This window comes from Hoplias malabaricus, chromosome 9 (assembly GCF_029633855.1).
Source record: "Hoplias malabaricus isolate fHopMal1 chromosome 9, fHopMal1.hap1, whole genome shotgun sequence".
Taxonomy (NCBI): domain Eukaryota; kingdom Metazoa; phylum Chordata; class Actinopteri; order Characiformes; family Erythrinidae; genus Hoplias; species Hoplias malabaricus.
In genome coordinates, this window is record NC_089808.1 from 43,686,977 (window position 1) to 43,710,159 (window position 23,183).

General features: G+C 49.5%; 1 protein-coding gene across 4 annotated transcripts in view; it reads left to right on the forward strand.

Moving 5' to 3' along the window:
* Window positions 1-23,183, forward strand: part of LOC136707074 (NACHT, LRR and PYD domains-containing protein 12-like) — a 111,163-nt gene that overhangs the window by 57,489 nt on the left and 30,491 nt on the right. For all 4 annotated transcript variants that reach the window (XR_010804195.1, XM_066680950.1, XM_066680951.1 and 1 more), the window contains one exon: window positions 15,846-16,016. Coding sequence is in view for 3 of the 4 variants with exons in the window: in XM_066680950.1 (XP_066537047.1) it covers window positions 15,846-16,016 (171 nt within the window). In the remaining variant the exon portion in view is untranslated. The remainder of the gene's footprint in view (window positions 1-15,845; window positions 16,017-23,183) is intronic.

The following is a 23,183-nucleotide window of genomic DNA, read 5'->3' on the forward strand; positions in this document are numbered from 1 at the left end:
CAAACAAGTCTAGCGCTGTGATTGGAGAGACTCGGACAGGTCCAGTGCTGTGATAGTAGAGACTTAGATAGGTCCAGTGCTGTGATAGTAGAGACTCGGGCAAGTCCAGTACTGTGATTGGAGAGACTCAGACAGGTCCAGCACTGTGATAGTAAAGACTCGGACAAGTCGAGCGCTGTGATAGGAGAGACTCGGATAGGTCCAGCGCTGTGATAGTAGAGACTCGGACAGGTCCAGCGCTGTGATAGTAGAGACTCTGAGAGGTCCAGCGCTGTGATTGGAGAGACTCGGACAAGTCCAGCGCTATGATTGGAGAGACTCAGACAGGTCCAGCGCTGTGATATTAGAGACTCGGAAGGGTCCAGCACTGTGATTGGAGAGACTTGGACAGGTCCAGCGCTGTCATTGGAGAGACACTGACAGGTCCAGCGCTGTGATTGGAGAGACACTGACAGGTCCAGCGCTGTGATTGGAGAGACACTGACAGGTCCAACTCTGTGATAGTAGAGACTCAGACAGGTTCAGCGCTATGATAGTAGAAACTCGGACAGGTCCAGCGCTGTGATAGTAGATACTCAAACAGGTCCAGCACTGTGATTGGAGAGAATCGGACAGGTCCAGTGCTGTGATTGGACAGACTCTGACAGGTCCGGCACTGTGATAGTAGAGACTCGGACAGATCCAGCACTGTGATTGGAGAGACACTGACAGGTCCAGCACTGTGATAGTAGAGACTCAGACAGGTCCAGTGCTGTGATTGGAGAGACTCGGACAGGTCCAGAGCTGTGATAGTAGAGACTCGGACAGGTCCAGCACTGTGATAGTAGAGACTCGGACAGGTCCAGCGCTGTGATAGTAGATACCCTGACAGGTCCAGTGCTGTGATAGTAGAGACTTGGACAGGTCCAGCGCTGTGATAGTAGATACTCTGACAGGTCCAGTGCTGTGATAGTAGAGACTCAGACAGGTCCAGCTCTGTGATAGTAGAGACTCGGACAAGTCCAGCGCTGTGATTGGAGAGACTCGGACAGGTCCAGCGCTGTGATTGGAGAGACTCGGACAGGTCCAGCGCTGTCATTGGAGAGACACTGACAGGTCCAGCGCTGTGATAGTAGAGACTCAGACAGGTACAGCGATGTGATAGTAGAGACTCTGAGAGGTCCAGCGCTGTGATTGGAGAGACTCGGACAAGTCCAGCGCTGTGATTCGAGAGACTCGGACAGGTCCAGCACTGTGATAGTAGAGACTCGGACAAGTCCAGCGCTGTGATTGGAGAGACTCGGACAGGTCCAGCGCTGTGGTTGGAGAGACTTTGAGAAGTCCAGCGCTGTGATTGGAGAGACTCGGACAAGTCCACCGCTGTGATTGGAGAGACTCGGATAGGTCCAGCGCTGTGATTGGAGAAACACTGACATGTCCAGCGCTGTGATAGTAGAGACTCGAACAGGTTCAGTGCTGTGATAGTAGAGACTCGGACAGGTCCAGCGCTGTGATAGTAGAGACTCGGACAAGTCCAGCGCTGTGATTGGAGAGACACTGACAGGTCCAGCGCTGTGATAGTAGAGACTTGGAGAGGTCCAGCGCTGTGATAGTAGAGACTCAAACAAGTCTAGCGCTGTGATTGGAGAGACTCGGACAGGTCCAGTGCTGTGATAGTAGAGACTTAGATAGGTCCAGTTCTGTTGTTGGAGAGACTCAGACAGGTCCAGCGCTGTGATAGTAAAGACTCGGACAAGTTGAGCGCTGTGATAGGAGAGACTCGGATAGGTCCAGCGCTGTGATAGTAGAGACTCGGACAGGTCCAGCGCTGTGATAGTAGAGACTTGGACAGGTCCAGCGCTGTGATAGTAGAGACTCTGAGAGGTCCAGCGCTGTGATTGGAGAGACTCGGACAAGTCCAGCGCTATGATTGGAGAGACTCGGACAGGTCCAGCGCTGTGATAGTAGAGACTCGGAAGGGTCCAGCACTGTGATTGGAGAGACTCGGACAGGTCCAGCGCTGTCATTGGAGAGACACTGACAGGTCCAGCGCTGTGATTGGAGAGACACTGACAGGTCCAACTCTGTGATAGTAGAGACTCAGACAGGTTCAGCGCTATGATAGTAGAGACTCGGACAGGTCCAGCGCTGTGATAGTAGATACTCAAACAGGTCCAGCACTGTGATTGGAGAGACTCGGACAGGTCCAGCGCTGTGATTAGACAGACTTTGACAGGTCCGGCACTGTGATAGTAGAGACTCGGACAGGTCCAGCGCTGTGATAGTAGATACTCTGACAGGTCCAGTGCTGTGATAGTAGAGACTCAGACAGGTCCAGCTCTGTGAGAGTAGAAACTCTGACAAGTCCAGCGCTGTGATTGGAGAGACTCGGACAGGTCCAGCGCTGTGATTGGAGAGACTCGGACAGGTCCAGCGCTGTCATTGGAGAGACACTGACAGGTCCAGCGCTGTGATAGTAGAGACTCAGACAGGTACAGCGATGTGATAGTAGAGACTCTGAGAGGTCCAGCGCTGTGATTGGAGAGACTCGGACAAGTCCAGCGCTGTGATTCGAGAGACTCGGACAGGTCCAGCACTGTGATAGTAGAGACTCGGACAAGTCCAGCACTGTGACTGGAGAGAGTCGGACAGGCCCATTGCTGTGATAGTAGAGACTCTGACAGGTCCAGCGCTGTGATAGTTGAGACTCTGACAGGTCCAGTGCTGTGATAGTAGAGACTCGGACAGGTCCAGCGCTATGATAGTAGAGACTCAGGCAAGTCCAGCACTGTGATTGGAGAGACACTGACAGGTCCAGCGCTGTGATTGGAGAGACTCGGACAGGTCCAGCGTTGTGATTGGAGAGACACTGACAGGTCCAGCGTTGTGATTGGAGAGACTCGGACAGGTCCAGCGCTGTGATTGGAGAGACTCGGACAGGTCCAGCGCTGTGATTGGAGAGAGTCGGACAGGCCCATTGCTGTGATAGTAGAGACTCTGACAGGTCCAGCGCTGTGATAGTTGAGACTCTGACAGGTCCAGTGCTGTGATAGTAGAGACTCTGACAGGTCCAGCACTGTGATAGTAGAGACTCTGAGAGGTCCAGCGCTGTGATTGGAGAGACTCTGACAAGTCCAGCACTGTGATAGTAGAGACTCAGACAAGTCCAGCACTGTGATTGGAGAGACTCGGACAGGTCCAGCGCTGTGATTGGAGAGACTCGGACAGGTCCAGCGCTGTGATAGCAGAGACTCTGAGAGGTCCAGCGCTGTGATTGGAGAGACTCGGACAAGTCCAGCGCTGTGATTGGAGAGACTCGGACAGGTCCAGCGCTGTGATAGTAGAGACTCTGAGAGGTCCAGTGCTGTGATTGGAGAGACTCGGACAAGTCCAGCGCTGTGATTGGAGAGACTCGGACAGGTCCAGCGCTGTGATAGTAGAGACTCAGGCAAGTCCAGCACTGTGATTGGAGAGACACTGACAGGTCCAGCGCTGTGATTGGAGAGACTCGGACAGGTCCAGCGTTGTGATTGGAGAGACACTGACAGGTCCAGCGTTGTGATTGGAGAGACTCGGACAGGTTCAGCGCTGTGATTGGAGAGACTCGGACAGGTCCAGCGCTGTGATTGGAGAGAGTCGGACAGGCCCATTGCTGTGATAGAAGAGACTCTGACAGGTCCAGCGCTGTGATAGTTGAGACTCTGACAGGTCCAGTGCTGTGAAAGTAGAGACTCTGACAGGTCCAGCACTGTGATAGTAGAGACTCAGGCAAGTCCAGCACTGTGATTGGAGAGACTCAGACAGCGCTGTGATAGTAGAGACTCAGACAAGTCCAGCACTGTGATTGGAGAGACTCGGACAGGTCCAGCGCTGTGATTGGAGAGACTTGGACAGGTCCAGCGCTGTGATAGTAGAGACTCAGACAGGTCCAGCACTGTGATTGGAGAGACTTGAACAGGTCCAGCGCTGTGATTGGAGAGACTCGGACAGGTCCAGCGTTGTGATAGTAGAGACTCTGAGAGGTCCAGCGCTGTGATTGGAGAGACTCGGACAAGTCCAGCACTGTGATAGTAGAGACTCAGACAAGTCCAGCACTGTGATTGGAGAGACTCGGACAGGTCCAGCGCTGTGATTGGAGAGACTCGGACAGGTCCAGCGCTGTGATAGTAGAGACTCAGACAGGTCCAGCACTGTGATTGGAGTGACTCGGACAGGTCCAGCGCTGTGATAGTAGAGACTCGGAAGGTTCCAGCACTGTGATTGGAGAGACTAGGACAGGTCCAGCGCTGTCATTGGAGAGACACTGACAGGTCCAGCGCTGTGATTGGAGAGACACTGACAGGTCCAGCTCTGTGATAGTAGAGACTCAGACAGGTCCAGCGCTATGATAGTAGAGACTTGGACAGGTCCAGCGCTGTGATAGTAGATACTCAAACAGGTCCAGCACTGTGATTGGAGAGAGTCGGACAGGTCCAGTGCTGTGATAGTAGAGACTCGGACAGGTACAGCGCTGTGATTGGAGAGACTCGGACAAGTCCAGCGCTGTGATAGTAGAGACTCAGGCAAGTCCAGCACTGTGATTGGAGAGACACTGACAGGTCCAGCGCTGTGATTGGAGAGACTCGGACAGGTCCAGCGTTGTGATTGGAGAGACACTGACAGGTCCAGCGTTGTGATTGGAGAGACTCGGACAGGTCCAGCGCTGTGATTGGAGAGACTCGGACAGGTCCAGCGCTGTGATTGGAGAGAGTCGGACAGGCCCATTGCTGTGATAGTAGAGACTCTGACAGGTCCAGCGCTGTGATAGTAGAGACTCTAACAGGTCCAGTGCTGTGATAGTAGAGACTCTGACAGGTCCAGCACTGTGATAGTAGAGACTCAGGCAAGACCAGCACTGTGATTGGAGAGACTCAGACAAGTCCAGCACTGTGATTGGAGAGATTCGGACAGGTCCAGCGCTGTAATTGGAGAGACTTGGACAGGTCCAGCGCTGTGATAGTAGAGACTCAGACAGGTCCAGCACTGTGATTGGAGAGACTCAGACAGGTCCAGCACTGTGATTGGAGAGACTCGGACAAGTCCAGCACTGTGATTGGAGAGACTCAGACAGGTCCAGCGCTGTGATAGTAGAGACTTAAATAGGTCCAGTGCTGTGATAGTAGAGACTCGGACAAGTCCAGCACTGTGATTGGAGTGACTCAGACAGGTCCAGCGCTGTGATAGTAAAGACTCGGACAGGTCGAGCGCTGTGATAGGAGAGACTCGGATAGGTCCAGCACTGTGATAGTAGAGACTTGGACAGGTCCAGCGCTGTGATAGTAGAGACTCTGAGAGGTCCAGCGCTGTGATTGGAGAGACTCGGACAAGTCCAGCGCTGTGATAGTAGAGACTCAGACAGGTCCAGCGCTGTCATTGGAGAGACACTGACAGGTCCAGCGCTGTGATTGGAGAGACACTGACAGGTCCAACTCTGTGATAGTAGAGACTCAGACAGGTTCAGCGCTATGATAGTAGAAATTCGGACTGGTCCAGCGCTGTGATAGCAGATACTCAAACAGGTCCAGAACTGTGATTGGAGAGACTCGGACAGGTCCAGTGCTGTGATTGGACAGACTCTGACAGGTCCGGCACTGTGATAGTAGAGACTCGGACAGGTCCAGCGCTGTGATAGTAGAGACTCTGACAGGTCCATCGCTGTGATAGTAGAGAGTCGGACAGATCCAGTATTGTGATTGTAGCGACTTGGAGAGGTCCAGCGCTTTGATAGTAGAGACTCGGACAGGTCCAGCACTGTGATTGGAGAGACACTGACAGGTCCAGCACTGTGATAGTAGAGACTCAGACAGGTCCAGTGCTGTGATTGGAGAGACTCAGACAGGTCCAGAGCTGTGATAGTAGAGACTCGGACAGGTCCAGCACTGTGATAGTAGAGACTCGGACAGGTCCAGCCTGTGATTGGAGGTCCAGCTCTGTGATAGTAGAGACTCAGACAGGTCCAGCACTGTGATTGGAGAGACTCGGACAAGTCCAGCACTGTGATTGGAGAGACTCAGACAGGTCCAGCGCTGTGATAGTAGAGACTTAAATAGGTCCAGTGCTGTGATAGTAGAGACTCGGACAAGTCCAGCACTGTGATTGGAGTGACTCAGACAGGTCCAGCGCTGTGATAGTAAAGACTCGGACAGGTCGAGCGCTGTGATAGGAGAGACTCGGATAGGTCCAGCACTGTGATAGTAGAGACTTGGACAGGTCCAGCGCTGTGATAGTAGAGACTCTGAGAGGTCCAGCGCTGTGATTGGAGAGACTCGGACAAGTCCAGCGCTGTGATAGTAGAGACTCAGACAGGTCCAGCGCTGTCATTGGAGAGACACTGACAGGTCCAGCGCTGTGATTGGAGAGACACTGACAGGTCCAACTCTGTGATAGTAGAGACTCAGACAGGTTCAGCGCTATGATAGTAGAAATTCGGACTGGTCCAGCGCTGTGATAGCAGATACTCAAACAGGTCCAGAACTGTGATTGGAGAGACTCGGACAGGTCCAGTGCTGTGATTGGACAGACTCTGACAGGTCCGGCACTGTGATAGTAGAGACTCGGACAGGTCCAGCGCTGTGATAGTAGAGACTCTGACAGGTCCATCGCTGTGATAGTAGAGACTCGGACAGATCCAGTATTGTGATTGTAGCGACTTGGAGAGGTCCAGCGCTTTGATAGTAGAGACTCGGACAGGTCCAGCACTGTGATTGGAGAGACACTGACAGGTCCAGCGCTGTGATAGTAGAGACTCAGACAGGTCCAGTGCTGTGATTGGAGAGACTCAGACAGGTCCAGAGCTGTGATAGTAGAGACTCGGACAGGTCCAGCACTGTGATAGTAGAGACTCGGACAGGTCCAGCGCTGTGATAGTAGATACCCTGACAGGTCCAGCGCTGTGATAGTAGAGACTCAAACAAGTCTAGCGCTGTGATTAGAGAGACTCGGACAGGTCCAGTGCTGTGATAGTAGAGACTTAGATAGGTCCGGTGCTGTGATAGTAGAGACTCGGACAAGTCCAGCACTGTGATTGGAGAGACTCAGACAGGTCCAGCGCTGTGATAGTAAAGACTCGGACAAGACGAGCGCTGTGATAGGAGAGACTCGGATCGGTCCAGCGCTGTGATTGGAGAGACTCGGACAGGTCCAGCGCTGTGATAGTAGAGACTCGGAAGGGTCCAGCACTGTGATTGGAGAGACTCAGACAGGTCCAGCGCTGTCATTGGAGAGACACTGACAGGTCCAGCGCTGTGATTGGAGAGATACTGACAGGTCCAACTCTGTGATAGTAGAGACTCAGACAGGTCCAGCACTGTGATTGGAGAGACTCGGACAGGTCCAGTGCTGTGATTGGACAGACTCTGACAGGTCCGGCACTGTGATAGTAGAGACTTAGATAAGTCCGGTGCTGTGATAGTAGAGACTCGAACAAGTCCAGCACTGTGATTGCAGAGACTCAGACAGGTCCAGCGCTGTGATAGTAAAGACTCGGACAAGTCGAGCGCTGTGATAGGAGAGACTCGGATAGGTCCAGCGCTGTGATTGGAGAGACTCAGACAGGTCCAGTGCTGTGATTGGAGAGACTCAGACAGGTCCAGAGCTGTGATAGTAGATACCCTGACAGGTCCAGTGCTGTGATAGTAGAGACTCGGACAGGTCCAGCGCTGTGATAGTAGATACTCTGACAGGTCCAGTGCTGTGATAGTAGAGACTCAGACAGGTCCAGCGCTGTGATAGTAGAGACTCGGACAAGTCCAGCGCTGTGATTGGAGAGACTCGGACAGGTCCAGCGCTGTGATTGGAGAGACTTTGAGAACTCCAGCGCTGTGATTGGAGAGACTCGGACAAGTCCACCGCTGTGATTGGAGAGACTCGGACAGGTCCAGCGCTGTGATTGGAGAGACACTGACATGTCCAGCGCTGTGATAGTAGAGACTCGAACAGGTTCAGTGCTGTGATAGTAGAGACTCGGACAGGTCCAGCGCTGTGATAGTAGAGACTCGGACAAGTCCAGCGCTGTGATTGGAGAGACACTGACAGGTCCGGCGCTGTGATAGTAGGGACTTGGAGAGGTCCAGCGCTGTGATAGTAGAGACTCAAACAAGTCTAGCGCTGTGATTGGAGAGACTCGGACAAGTCCAGCGCTATGATTGGAGAGACTCAGACAGGTCCAGCGCTGTGATAGTAGAGACTCGGAAGGGTCCAGCACTGTGATTGGAGAGACACTGACAGGTCCAGCGCTGTGATTGGAGAGACACTGACAGGTCCAACTCTGTGATAGTAGAGACTCAGACAGGTTCAGCGCTATGATAGTAGAAATTCGGACAGGTCCAGCGCTGTGATAGTAGATACTCAAACAGGTCCAGCACTGTGATTGGAGAGACTCGGACAGGTCCAGTGCTGTGATTGGACAGACTCTGACAGGTCCATCGCTGTGATAGTAGAGACTCGGACAGGTCCAGCACTGTGATAGTAGAGACTCTGACAGGTCCAGCGCTGTGATAGTAGAGACTCAGACAGGTCCAGTGCTGTGATTGGAGAGACTCAGACAGGTCCAGAGCTGTGATAGTAGAGACTCGGACAGGTCCAGCGCTGTGATAGTAGAGACTCGGACAGGTCCAGCGCTGTGATAGTAGATACCCTGACAGGTCCAGTGCTGTGATAGTAGAGACTCAGACAGGTCCAGCGCTGTGATAGTAGAGACTCGGACAAGTCCAGCGCTGTGATTGGAGAGACTCGGACAGGTTCAGCGCTGTGATTGGAGAGACTTTGAGAAGTCCAGCGCTGTGATTGGAGAGACTCGGACAAGTCCACTGCTGTGATTGGAGAGACTTGGACAGGTCCAGCGCTGTGATTGGAGAGACACTGACATGTCCAGCGCTGTGATAGTAGAGACTCGAACAGGTTCAGTGCTGTGGTAGTAGAGTCTCGGACAGGTCCAGCGCTGTGATAGTAGAGACTCGGACAAGTCCAGCGCTGTGATTGGAGAGACACTGACAGGTCCGGCGCTGTGATAGTAGGGACTTGGAGAGGTCCAGCGCTGTGATAGTAGAGACTCAAACAAGTCTAGCGCTGTGATTGGAGAGACTCGGACAGGTCCAGTGCTGTGATAGTAGAGACTTAGATAGGTCCAGTGCTGTGATAGTAGAGACTCGGACAAGTCCAGTACTGTGATTGGAGAGACTCAGACAGGTCCAGCACTGTGATAGTAAAGACTCGGACAAGTCGAGCGCTGTGATAGGAGAGACTCGGATAGGTCCAGCGCTGTGATAGTAGAGACTCGGACAGGTCCAGCGCTGTGATAGTAGAGACTCTGAGAGGTCCAGCGCTGTGATTGGAGAGACTCGGACAAGTCCAGCGCTATGATTGGAGAGACTCAGACAGGTCCAGCGCTGTGATATTAGAGACTCGGAAGGGTCCAGCACTGTGATTGGAGAGACTTGGACAGGTCCAGCGCTGTCATTGGAGAGACACTGACAGGTCCAGCGCTGTGATTGGAGAGACACTGACAGGTCCAGCGCTGTGATTGGAGAGACACTGACAGGTCCAACTCTGTGATAGTAGAGACTCAGACAGGTTCAGCGCTATGATAGTAGAAACTCGGACAGGTCCAGCGCTGTGATAGTAGATACTCAAACAGGTCCAGCACTGTGATTGGAGAGAATCGGACAGGTCCAGTGCTGTGATTGGACAGACTCTGACAGGTCCGGCACTGTGATAGTAGAGACTTGGACAGGTCCAGCGCTGTGATAGTAGAGACTCGGACAGATCCAGTATTGTGATTGTAGCGACTTGGAGAGGTCCAGCGATTTGATAGTAGAGACTCGGACAGATCCAGCACTGTGATTGGAGAGACACTGACAGGTCCAGCACTGTGATAGTAGAGACTCAGACAGGTCCAGTGCTGTGATTGGAGAGACTCGGACAGGTCCAGAGCTGTGATAGTAGAGACTCGGACAGGTCCAGCACTGTGATAGTAGAGACTCGGACAGGTCCAGCGCTGTGATAGTAGATACCCTGACAGGTCCAGTGCTGTGATAGTAGAGACTTGGACAGGTCCAGCGCTGTGATAGTAGATACTCTGACAGGTCCAGTGCTGTGATAGTAGAGACTCAGACAGGTCCAGCTCTGTGATAGTAGAGACTCGGACAAGTCCAGCGCTGTGATTGGAGAGACTCGGACAGGTCCAGCGCTGTGATTGGAGAGACTCGGACAGGTCCAGCGCTGTCATTGGAGAGACACTGACAGGTCCAGCGCTGTGATAGTAGAGACTCAGACAGGTACAGCGATGTGATAGTAGAGACTCTGAGAGGTCCAGCGCTGTGATTGGAGAGACTCGGACAAGTCCAGCGCTGTGATTCGAGAGACTCGGACAGGTCCAGCACTGTTATAGTAGAGACTCGGACAAGTCCAGCGCTGTGATTGGAGAGACTCGGACAGGTCCAGCGCTGTGATTGGAGAGACTTTGAGAAGTCCAGCGCTGTGATTGGAGAGACTCGGACAAGTCCACCGCTGTGATTGGAGAGACTCGGATAGGTCCAGCGCTGTGATTGGAGAGACACTGACATGTCCAGCGCTGTGATAGTAGAGACTCGAACAGGTTCAGTGCTGTGATAGTAGAGACTCGGACAGGTCCAGCGCTGTGATAGTAGAGACTCGGACAAGTCCAGCGCTGTGATTGGAGAGACACTGACAGGTCCAGCGCTGTGATAGTAGAGACTTGGAGAGGTCCAGCGCTGTGATAGTAGAGACTCAAACAAGTCTAGCGCTGTGATTGGAGAGACTCGGACAGGTCCATTGCTGTGATAGTAGAGACTTAGATAGGTCCAGTTCTGTTGTTGGAGAGACTCAGACAGGTCCAGCGCTGTGATAGTAAAGACTCGGACAAGTCGAGCGCTGTGATAGGAGAGACTCGGATAGGTCCAGCGCTGTGATAGTAGAGACTCGGACAGGTCCAGCGCTGTGATAGTAGAGACTTGGACAGGTCCAGCGCTGTGATAGTAGAGACTCTGAGAGGTCCAGCGCTGTGATTGGAGAGACTCGGACAAGTCCAGCGCTATGATTGGAGAGACTCGGACAGGTCCAGCGCTGTGATAGTAGAGACTCGGAAGGGTCCAGCACTGTGATTGGAGAGACTCGGACAGGTCCAGCGCTGTCATTGGAGAGACACTGACAGGTCCAGCGCTGTGATTGGAGAGACACTGACAGGTCCAACTCTGTGATAGTAGAGACTCAGACAGGTTCAGCGCTATGATAGTAGAGACTCGGACAGGTCCAGCGCTGTGATAGTAGATACTCAAACAGGTCCAGCACTGTGATTGGAGAGACTCGGACAGGTCCAGCGCTGTGATTAGACAGACTTTGACAGGTCCGGCACTGTGATAGTAGAGACTCGGACAGGTCCAGCGCTGTGATAGTAGATACTCTGACAGGTCCAGTGCTGTGATAGTAGAGACTCAGACAGGTCCAGCTCTGTGATAGTAGAGACTCGGACAAGTCCAGCGCTGTGATTGGAGAGACTCGGACAGGTCCAGCGCTGTGATTGGAGAGACTCGGACAGGTCCAGCGCTGTCATTGGAGAGACACTGACAGGTCCAGCGCTGTGATAGTAGAGACTCAGACAGGTACAGCGATGTGATAGTAGAGACTCTGAGAGGTCCAGCGCTGTGATTGGAGAGACTCGGACAGGTCCAGCGCTGTGATAGTAGAGACTCGGAAGGGTCCAGCACTGTGATTGGAGAGACTCGGACAGGTCCAGCGCTGTCATTGGAGAGACACTGACAGGTCCAGCGCTGTGATTGGAGAGACACTGACAGGTCCAACTCTGTGATAGTAGAGACTCAGACAGGTTCAGCGCTATGATAGTAGAGACTCGGACAGGTCCAGCGCTGTGATAGTAGATACTCAAACAGGTCCAGCACTGTGATTGGAGAGACTCGGACAGGTCCAGCGCTGTGATTAGACAGACTTTGACAGGTCCGGCACTGTGATAGTAGAGACTCGGACAGGTCCAGCGCTGTGATAGTAGATACTCTGACAGGTCCAGTGCTGTGATAGTAGAGACTCAGACAGGTCCAGCTCTGTGATAGTAGAGACTCGGACAAGTCCAGCGCTGTGATTGGAGAGACTCGGACAGGTCCAGCGCTGTGATTGGAGAGACTCGGACAGGTCCAGCGCTGTCATTGAAGAGACACTGACAGGTCCAGCGCTGTGATAGTAGAGACTCAGACAGGTACAGCGATGTGATAGTAGAGACTCTGAGAGGTCCAGCGCTGTGATTGGAGAGACTCGGACAAGTCCAGCGCTGTGATTCGAGAGACTCGGACAGGTCCAGCACTGTGATAGTAGAGACTCGGACAAGTCCAGCACTGTGACTGGAGAGACTCAGACAGGTCCAGCGCTGTGATAGTAGAGTCTCGGACAGGTCCAGCGCTGTGATAGTAGAGACTTGGACAGGTCCAGCGCTGTGATTGGAGAGACTCGGACAAGTCCAGCACTGTGATTGGAGAGACTCGGACAGGTCCAGAGCTGTGATTGGAGAGACACTGACAGGTCCAGCGCTGTGATTGGAGAGACACTGACAGGTCCAGCGCTGTGATTGGAGAGACACTGACAGGTCCAGCGCTGTGATTGGAGAGACACTGACAGGTCCAGCGCTGTGATAGTAGAGACTCGGACAGGTCCAGCGTTGTGATTGGAGAGACGCTGACAGGTCCAGCGCTGTGATAGTAGAGACTCGGACAGGTCCAGCGTTGTGATTGGAGAGACACTGACAGGTCCAGTGCTGTGATAGTAGAGACTCGGACAAGTCCAGCGCTGTGATTGGAGAGACTCTGATGGATCCAGAGCTGTGATTGGACAGCTTTAGACAGTAGCACACAGAAATGCACCTTTGAGCAGAGAAGAGTCTTTGGAGACAGGGACAGAGGCTGATTCTCCACTCTTTGGTGTTCTGATTGGACACAGAGCAGATATTCTCCCTTTGCGCACTTACAAAAAGCACAGACTCACAGACCTCATAAGAGCAGATATTAAGACCAGATAGTAAGATTCAACACAAAGTTCTCTGAAAACTGAGTTAATCATGTTATTACATCAATATTTAAACACTGTGAAATAACCAATAAAGCAGGACACTCAGTTGCATTCCATCATTATCACTGGTTTGGTGTGGTGTTCAGAATTAGCTTTAGTCTTAACTACTTAAAGTGGACCCTTGTAGACTGCTATAAAGAGCATGCTGCTTCTCTGCTCCAAAATGTGGCTGAAGACTCAAATATATTTAGTGTCCCAGTTATTTCTAGTGGAGGATGTACAACTGATTCATTATGTGCATGAATTATATTAAATAGGAGTTTGATTTATTTGTTTTTGTCAGCAGTTCACCTGCAGGTATTTTCTTCTACCCGCTCTGTGCAGGTAAACAGTAACCTGACAGTCTGAGCCCAGTAAGTAAGAAACTAAAGTACCTGCCCGCTCAAACCCGCAGTGTATGGGCTTTTTACCCACTGTGACCGTGCGCATTGTGAATCTGATCCCACCCACCATTTATTACGTGGATCACACAGAACGCACATACAGACTCACCTTGTGCAGACCTCTAACCTAAAGCCACATACAGACCCACCTTGTGCAGACCTCTAACCTAAAGCCACACATAGAGACCCACCTTGTGCAGACCTCTAACCTAAAGCCACATACAGACCCACCTTGTGCAGACCTCTAACCTAAAGCCACACATAGAGACCCACCTTGTGCAGACCTCTAACCTAAAGCCACACATACAGACTCACCTTGTGCAGACCTCTAGCCTAAAGCCACACATACAGACCCACCTTGTGCAGACCTCTAACCTAAAGCCACACAAAGAGATAAACAAAGAGATAATCTAATCATAAACAATGACCAGGACAAATATAAACTAAAGGAAAATAGAGGCATAGAAAAACTAAGCACATAGAGAGAGACAGAGAGAAAAAGAGAAAACACTAGGCAGTAGGACTGGGTTGCTTAACACACTGTTAAAACACGTCTCAAGTTTTCAAAGCAGAAGTGAATCAGCACAATGGTTCGGAGTGTCGCTCAAAATAACAGCAATCATGTGATCACTGGAAATAAAAATTTGTTACGTCACTGAAGCGCAGTCTGTGTCTGTGTGGGTTACCTCTGGGTGACTGTCTGTGAGGAGTGTGGTGTGTTCTCCCTGTGTCTGCGTGGGTTTTCTCCAGGTGACTGTCTGTGAGGAGTGTGGTGTGTTCTCCCTGTGTCTGCGTGAGTTTCCTCTGGGTGACTGTCTGTGAGGAGTGTGGTGTGTTCTCCCTGTGTCTGCGTGGGTTTCCTCTGGGTGACTGTCTTTGAGGAGTGTGGTGTGTTCTTCCTGTGTCTGCGTGAGTTTCCTCTGGGTGACTGTCTGTGAGGAGTGTGGTGTGTTCGCCCTGTGTCTGCGTGGGTTTCCTCCGGGTGCTCCAGTTCCCTAACACGCTCCAAAAACACACGTTGGTAGGTGGATTGGAGACTCAAAAGTGTCCGTAGGTGAATGTGTGAGTGTGTGTCGCCCTGTGAAGGACTGGCACCCCCTCCAGAGTGTGTTCCTGCCTTTTGCCCAGTGATTCTGGGTAGGCTCCGGACCCACTTCCTCCCTGAACTGGATAAGGGTTACAGACAATAAATGAATGAATGAATAAAGTTACATGTTTTAACAGACAATCATTAATCAGTATTTTATAAACCCCAGTTTTAATATTTTTGTGAAAAGGCATTTGCAAACTGAAGGTTCCTTTTTTAAAGAGTTAATTAATTATTTCAAATAGCTCGTAGTACACAAAGAAAATGCATTTTAACGTAAACCATTTAATGTGGAAAGAGGCTCAGAATGTCTTTACAATTTAAGGCAGGGACAAAAGCATTCTAATATAATTACAGCATGATTTAAGGTGGAACAAGGCACCAAAATATAAACTGCTGCACCATTTAATGTGGAATGAGGTGGTAGAGAACTGTAATTCTGGTTAGAATGTGTTCTTACATTGCATGAGACCATTGTTTGTCATTAAAATAAAACAAAATAATCCAGCAAAATTCTACAGCCAGTGAGAAACAGCATGTGTTTATAAGAGCATCACCATCAGCCCACATTTACCTTACTTTCCACTGAGTCTTCAGGAGCTAGGGAATTCTGTCACTGAGCCATGTTTCCCGGCTCAAAACAAATCCATGTTGGCGCTAGTGCCACTGCCCCTTTGATGATGCCCCTTTCACACATGTGCAGTAATCCAGAAATGTTCCAGACTTTACCACCCACAACATTAATCTTGGACATTACCTGGACTTTATCCTCCTCGGGCCCTGGTAAAGACTCCGGATGAAGTCTGAGTCAGAACATGTGAGAGTGGAGCAGTACATTTTCTGGAGTTTCTCCTGTACACACTGCACAGGCTCCGCCCTCACACTTAAGCATTCCTGCCGAGAGAGCGCACTTGAAAATCTCCCACTGTGCACTGCATGTGTGAGTGGACCACTCAGGGACATCTCCGGACTCAACACTTCGAAGTTTCTCTATAAAGTCTCTGGAGTTCATGTGTTAAAGGGGCATGAGACTGTACAGTAAACAATGATTTTAAAGGTAATTAAAATGTAATTGGTGGTACTAACCATCAGGAACGTCTGCTCTATAGTAAGAGGTAATGTAAAATCATTCTTATATGGCACAAGAAACACGTGAACATGACACCAGCTAATCGACTATTGAATTTGTTTTCATTTAATTTGGTCATTGATTTTAGTGAACTGAGTTAATTAATAGTTGCACCCTTACTCTGTTTATTCCCTTTCAGACTAGCTCTCTGTGGTCTTAGGGATAAATCTTGTAAATCTCTGGGATCAGCTCTACAATCAGAAAACTCCCTGAAAGAGCTGGACCTCAGTAACAATGACCTGCAGGATTCAGGAGTGGAGCTGCTCTCTGCTGCACTGAAGAGTTCACTCTGTAAACTGGAGACTCTCAGGTGAGTTTACACAGATTTTTTTAAATTTTGGTATAAATTCATTCCTGAACTGAAATACTACTGTACTTCATTACATTATTACAGTTCATATTACAGCAGAATGTTAACTTGAGTTTTTAGGAAACTGAGCACAGAGTCTCTGGCTGTAAATTACTGTAGAACTTCATTAAAGAAGAATTATGAGGTTGATTCATTATTAAAAATCTGTACCCAGTAATTTAATTTAATCAGAATTTTTTATTCACCAAATATGTGCTGTACAAGGATTTTTCATGCAGGTGTCAACATTAACATAAATCTAAGTGAATAAAAAGAATTACAAGTTAAACATAGTCTAATTAAACACAAAATACACATTACGTGAACAAACAAGCAACAAGTAAAGAATGTGCAACAGAGGATATGTACAGAACAACCAATCATAATTAAAGATGGAGAGGTAAACATTTTATGAGACAGACATACATATTTCAGGAGGTTAATGAGTGTGACTATGTGTGCATGTAAAATGTACATACAGCAGATCAAATGTACAATCTAAAGCAGTCGGATATCAGAACGGTCCTTGTTTGGGTGGGCGTTGGTCTTGGGAAATAAGCTGTGTTGTAAACTTGTCTTCTGGTGGTTTCAAAGTGAAGAGAAGAGTCCAGTCTGGATATAATGCTGTTTACTGAGCACTCTGGTTGATCCTCAGACTGATCTCAGAATGATCTGGTCACAGGCTGAATCTCAGACTGATCTAATGGTTTGTAAGAGGCACACATCTTTATACCCATTTTACAACTTCACACATGGGTTTCTCTCTATCTAAAACAGGATCTGGAAGTACCAGGAACTGTTGTAAACATCATCTGAGTTCCTGGTGCGCTGTCGTAAAGTTAACAGCTGTTCTTATCAGAGGTGTTTAAGACAGGGAATGGGTGATTTCTAAAACAGTCCAAAATGTTATAGGAGAAATGGTACAGTTCAGATCCAAAGGAAAAAAAAGAATACAACCGCTGTGAAGATGAGGGTTAATCTGAGACTTCAGACATCAGTCTCGGTCTTTGCCAACGTGGCAAAAAAGATTCCTGATTTGCCGCAGGATGTACAAGTATTGCTGGGCCATCTTCATAACTGTAGTGTTGTGTCTTCCCCATCTGAGGTCCTGCTGAATGATGCACAGGACTTTGTAGGACTCTGCTCTGCTGACTGTGGAGCCATGTATTTCCAGTGGTGGTAGTGGGGTGGTTTCCTTTCTGGAGTCCGTAAATGTCTTCATGACTTTTTGTGTGTTTGGTTCCTGTCTGTTTGCCTCTGTAACGCTGGGGTGGGAGGAACAAGACAGAGCAGAAGCAATAGCAGAGAATGAAATGTTTATTAAACATCAAAAGGAGAACAGAAGCACTAACACAAGCACAAAAAATGAGCGACAAAGGCTAACTAACATGAGAGGGCTTATAAAGGTAAACATGATAGGAAACACCTGTGAACATTTAGGACTCACAGGTGAGGGGCGTGGCTAGAAACAAGAGGAAAGACACATGGCAGGGAAAACAGAACTGAATACGTGATTCACAATATGACGAAGGACAGGAACACAGGAGAACCATTAGACCATGGCAGCCTCACACCATGACATCAGCCATGTTTCTTCCTCCTGGTAGAAGGACTCGTTGTTTGAGATGATGCCAATGAGGGTTTTGTCATCTGCAAACCTAATGAGTTTAACTGAGTTACTCTCAAAATTGCAGTCATTGGTGTAGAGCGAGTAGAGCAGAGGAACACCAATGCTGAGGCAGAGAAGGTCTGAAATGAAGTTACTGACCCTGACATACAGTTTCCTTTAGACAAGAAGTTGTGGATCCAGTAGCAGACTGATGGGGGGATACTGAGTTGCTGCAGTTTATCCAGTAGAAGGTCAGGAACCATGGTATTGGTCCTGGATTTAAGAAGCTGAAGTAGAAATCTCTCAAAACACTTCATGGATACACATATTAAAGCAGTTGGTCTGTAAGCATTTAGTGCAGAGGTGTTCTGTATTTTTGGAACTGGCATGGTGACAGAAGTTTGAAAACATGTAGGTACACCAGACTGGCTCAGGGACTTGAAAAACTTCACATTGCTCAGCAGTGTTAAAGTTCTTGATTGTTTGTGGCTGTACGAGTTTACTAACAGTAGTGAAAAGAGTTTTGGGCTTGTTACCAGAATTATTAATAAGTAATGAAATGTGTGCAGAACAGGCAGACTTTGTGGTTAGTATATGCTGTTAAGTGCACATTAAGACCAGAATTCCTGAAGCAGCGCTCCAGATGCCTACCAATGTTTTTTAAAGCACAGAGTTCAGGAGTGAACCAAGGGGAGGAGCAACCAGCAGGGACCTGTGTAGTCTTTAAGGGAGCCAATTGGTCTAGTATCCCAGAAACAGTGTCATTAAAGAGAGTCAGAAAATAGATAGATAGATAGATAGATAGATAGAAAACGATTGAGATTCGATAGCTTAGATATTACGGAAGGAGACAGTAGATTTACTGCACTGGCGTGAAACCAAGATGTTAACTGATGCTTTAACAAGCTTGTGGTCAGAAACACCAACAATAGAGCCAGAGACAGAGGTAACAGATAGACCAGAGAATCAAATTAAATCCAGGTGGACATGAAACACCTTCATTTTTATGTGTTTTCTAAATACTTAAAAGTGTATGAAATAATTTTCAGAATATTTTAAATATAAAACAATTACATGTTAAATTATAATACATTAATATTTGATTCTGTCTGATAGTGTCACTCTGGCTCGCCGCTGTAATATGATATGATGAATGTGTATTAATTTCTAATAAGAAATATGACTGTCTGAGATGTGATTTTAAATACTCAAACTTTAGCTGGTTTAAGAGACATCTCCACACAAGCCAGATGGAATTTCAGATAACAGAGAGCAGGCTTGTAAACCCCTCTCCAAGGACCCTTTTTTATGACTTAAGGACCCACAGGGTCAAGAAAAGAATCTCCTGAGAGACACTCCTGAGGATCATGGAACTTCTCAAATGCAGAGACACTCCTGAGGATCGGTTTAACCTTAATTAAACCTTAATTCCCATTGGTTTAAAACAATTTGAAGTTACCTATGTGCACAACTGTTTGAAATTAATTCAATCTGGACAATCAAAATGGGTGTGATTAATTTACATGTGTTTAAAGTCAATTTTGTTTATATGAATTTGTGTAGAACCAAGGTAACTACATACTATGGATGTATGTATGGATGTAGGAATCATGGGGCGGACTGACGGAGGCGGACGCACTTGCTAAAACACAGTATTTATTGAAACAAAAGACTATAACAAAACAAAGAGACTTTAACAGAAAGGCAACACACAGGGATCTAACGCTAAACATAAACACAGTGCTAAATCAGAAACTAAACACAGAGGGCTAGAGCAAACAAGACAGACAGACTTAACAACATGACAAAGGAAATGACTGAGACAGACAGATCGTAACATGACACGACAACATTGGAAGAGGAACATGACTAGAGGAATGAAACGAATGACCGACTGTCACATCCTGGCCCAATCTTGTTTGTTTTCCCCCGCCATGTGCTCAGCACATGGCTCTGTCTGTCTGTTATTGTCCATGTCTCTGCCTTTGTTCCACCTCCTTGTCCTTTACCCTCGTTATCTGTGTCAGGTGTGTCTCGTTTGTTCATGTATTTAAGTTCCGTTGTGTCACTTCCTGTCATCAGTCATTTGTTTTGTATTGTTTTGTGTCACTCGTTTCATTCCCCAAGTCATGTAGTGTTGTTTTGTTTTGCATTGTATCGTTTAGTATTGTTTGCTATGTTCAAGTCGTGTTGTTTCGTGTTGTTCCCATTCCTACTCGTTTTCTTTCCAGTTCCTCGCTTGGTGTTTTCCCTCTAGTTCGTTTGTGTTTGTACTGCTATTTTGTTCTAAAATAAACATCTGTGTTGTAGCGTGTGCGTCCGTCTTCGTCAGTCTGCCCTTTGCGTTCCCCTGACACTGACAAACAAGTAGTGAGACAAGGGAACTTAAATACATGACACAGACAAGACACACCTGAGACAGATAACGAGGAGGACGGACAAGGAGGCGGAACAAAGGTGGGACAAGGGCGAAGACATGGACAATAACAAACAGAGCCATGTGCTAAGAGAGCACATGGCGGGGAAAACAGACAGGACGAGGACGTGACAGATGCCCCCCCCCCGAACGCACAACTCCCGGGGCACCTACACCTAAACCCCCCAGGAGCTGGCACATGAGAGGACACGGAAAACAAGACAATGAACCAACGGGAGACAGGACTCAGGACAAGACAGGAACAGACACAGGAAATGGAGCTGGTGACTTGACAGGACCGGAAACTGGGGAATGGACTCGGGACAGGACAGGAGACTGACAAAGCGTGGAAACAGGAGAAGAAACTTGGGACAAGACAGAGGACAGAGACAAGACAGAACTAGAGATGGGTGATGATGCACTGGAATGAAGAGGGGGACGGACTGGAGACAGAACCGGAGAGCAGACAGGGGACTGAACAGGTGACTGATAAAAGGGAACAGGAGATAGAACTTGGGACTGGAAAGGACTAGACAAGATGGGAGTGGACACATGAGACTGGACAGGAGCAGGTAACTGGACAGGAGACTGGACAGGGTGCTTGACATTGGACAGGACACTGGATGGGAACGGGGACTGGATGGGAGACAGGACAGATGATGGGACTGAGGCCGGGTACTGGGACAGAACTTGAGACGGCAGGATACGAGACAGGAGGCTTGAACTCTGGACGGGGACTGAGACAGAACAGATGTAGGTGAGGGAGACGTGACTGAGATGTCCGAGAAGCCAGTCTGGGCACAACTCTGGGGATCGGCCCCAAGGACTTCGGACAGAAGTGGCCCGAGCCACAGTCATGGGTGCAGAAGCGGCCGCTGCCACAGTCACGGGTGCAGAAGCAGCCGGGGCCACAGTCACGGGTGCAGAAGCGGCCGGGGCCCTAGTCATGGGTGCAGAAGCAGCCGTGGCCACAGTCACGAGTCAGAAACGGCGGGGGATGCCGCCTTTGCAGGAACAGACGTGGCGGGGGACGCCGCCTTCGCAGGAACAGAAGCAGCGGGAGACGCCGCCTATGCAGGAGCAGGAACGCAGAATGTCGTCTTCTCTGGAGCAGGCGCGGTTGAGGAAGCCGCCTTCTCAGGGATGAGAGCGGCCTGGGTGACCGCCTTCACAAGGACAGGAGCGGCCTGGGTGGTCGCCTTCACAGGGACAAGAGCAGCCTGGGTGGTTGCCTTCACAGGGACAGGAGCGAACTAGGTGGCCGCCTTCGCTGGAACAGAAGCGGCGGGGGACGCCGCTTTCTCAGGGACAGGAGCGGCTGAGGAAGCTGCCTTCTCAGGGACGGCAGCGGCTGAGGAAGCCGCCTTCTCAGGGACAGGAGCGGCTGAGGAAGCCACATTTTCAGGAGCAGGAGCGGCTGAGGAGCGCTGCCTTCACAGGGACAGGAGCAGTGGTTGCCACCTTCACAGGGACAGGAGCGGCGGTTGCCGCCAACACAGGGACAGTAGCGGCTGTGGAAGCCGCCTTCGTAGGGACAGGAGCGGCTTGGATCGCCACCATCTCGGGGACAGGAGCGGTGGGGTTAGCCGCCTTCACAGGGACAGGAGCAACTGGGTTCGCCGCCTTCACAGAGACAGGAGCAGCCGGGTGTTGTCGCCCTAGAAAGACATCCAGAAGTGCATAGAGGCTTGCAAGCTTCTCCTGGAGGTTAGAAGGGACTGCAGAGACATCCTTGGAACCAGGGGGACCTGCGATGCCGTCCACGGATGCAGGGTGCCCTGCGACGACGTCCACGGAGGCAGGGGGCCCTGCGACGATGTCATTTACTGGAGCTGTTGAGGGTTTAGGGGGACTGATGGGCATACTCTTGAAGGATTTCTTCAACCCTGGACCCCTGTTAGCCTCACCTCCCTTGTCCTGAGGATGGAGGCTAACCCCCTCCCCCCGGTTTTCTTTGCTCCTACGTCTCGGGCTGGAGAAGTCACTTAATTCATGAGTCGACTCCTCCTGAAGGCGCTGAGCAACAGTGGCGTGTATTTGCTGAAACCTGCTACTCCATTCCGCAGCCGCCTCTAAAACATACCCCACAGGATCTCTGGGGCCTGTACGGAACGGCGTCCGGCGAATAGCGCACCTAGCAAATGGATTTTCTGTGTTAGCTGCATCCTTATAATGGTTGGTCATTCTGTCAGGAATCACTGGGCGGACTGACTGAGGCAGACACACTTGCTAAAACACAGTATTAATTGAAACAAAAGACTATAACAAAACAAAGAGACTTTAACAGAAAGGCAACACACAGGGAGCTAACGCTAAACATAGACACAGTGCTAAATCAGAAACTAAACACAGAGGGCTAGAGCAAACAAGACAGACAGACTTAACAACATGACAGGAAACATTGGAAGAGGAACAGGGCGTGACAGTAGTTGGTTAATAATTATGAAACATGGTTGTCTTAATGACATTACTTTGTGTTAACATCTAATCTTTTATATTGCAAAAGTATGATTCAAAATCTTGGAGATTCATTCAAAGGAGATGGTCTTCAAGCCTTTGTCTTGTCCAGGGTCATAAATTGTATGTGATGTCACTACAAAGGTATAGGAAGCAGCCAATCAGGAGCAAGAGAGGCTCCAATCTTATCCAATTGGTAGTAAAGGCGGGTCTTCCAAACTCTGGTTAAAACCAGTGGCGCCTTCTTCTCCCTCTCTCTCTGCCTTCTTCCTTCTGCCCTGCTGCTTTAGACACTTGGGGCATTCTCTCTTTTAGCCTTTTTCAAGGCTAAAAAGGAAAATGAATCGGTTTCTGAAATGACTCTGCAGGCTCCTCTGCAGGTGTCAGACTCATGGCTTTCTTAAACAGTCTTGGGCCCCTAAATTGTGGTCCAGATAGAAACTATAGATTAAGAAAAGTTATAGTTTAACTTTAGCAAGAATTCGACGCCACACCCAGAGCATGAAGGAGACCTCTGTCAAAGCTTCCGGACCAGCAACGACGAAGAAGACGGCCACACACACCCTAAGAATGACCTTCTGAGCTGAGGCCCCAGAGAGACCTGCTTGGACGGTCTCTCAGAAGGCGGCAGATCAGCAACAACGAA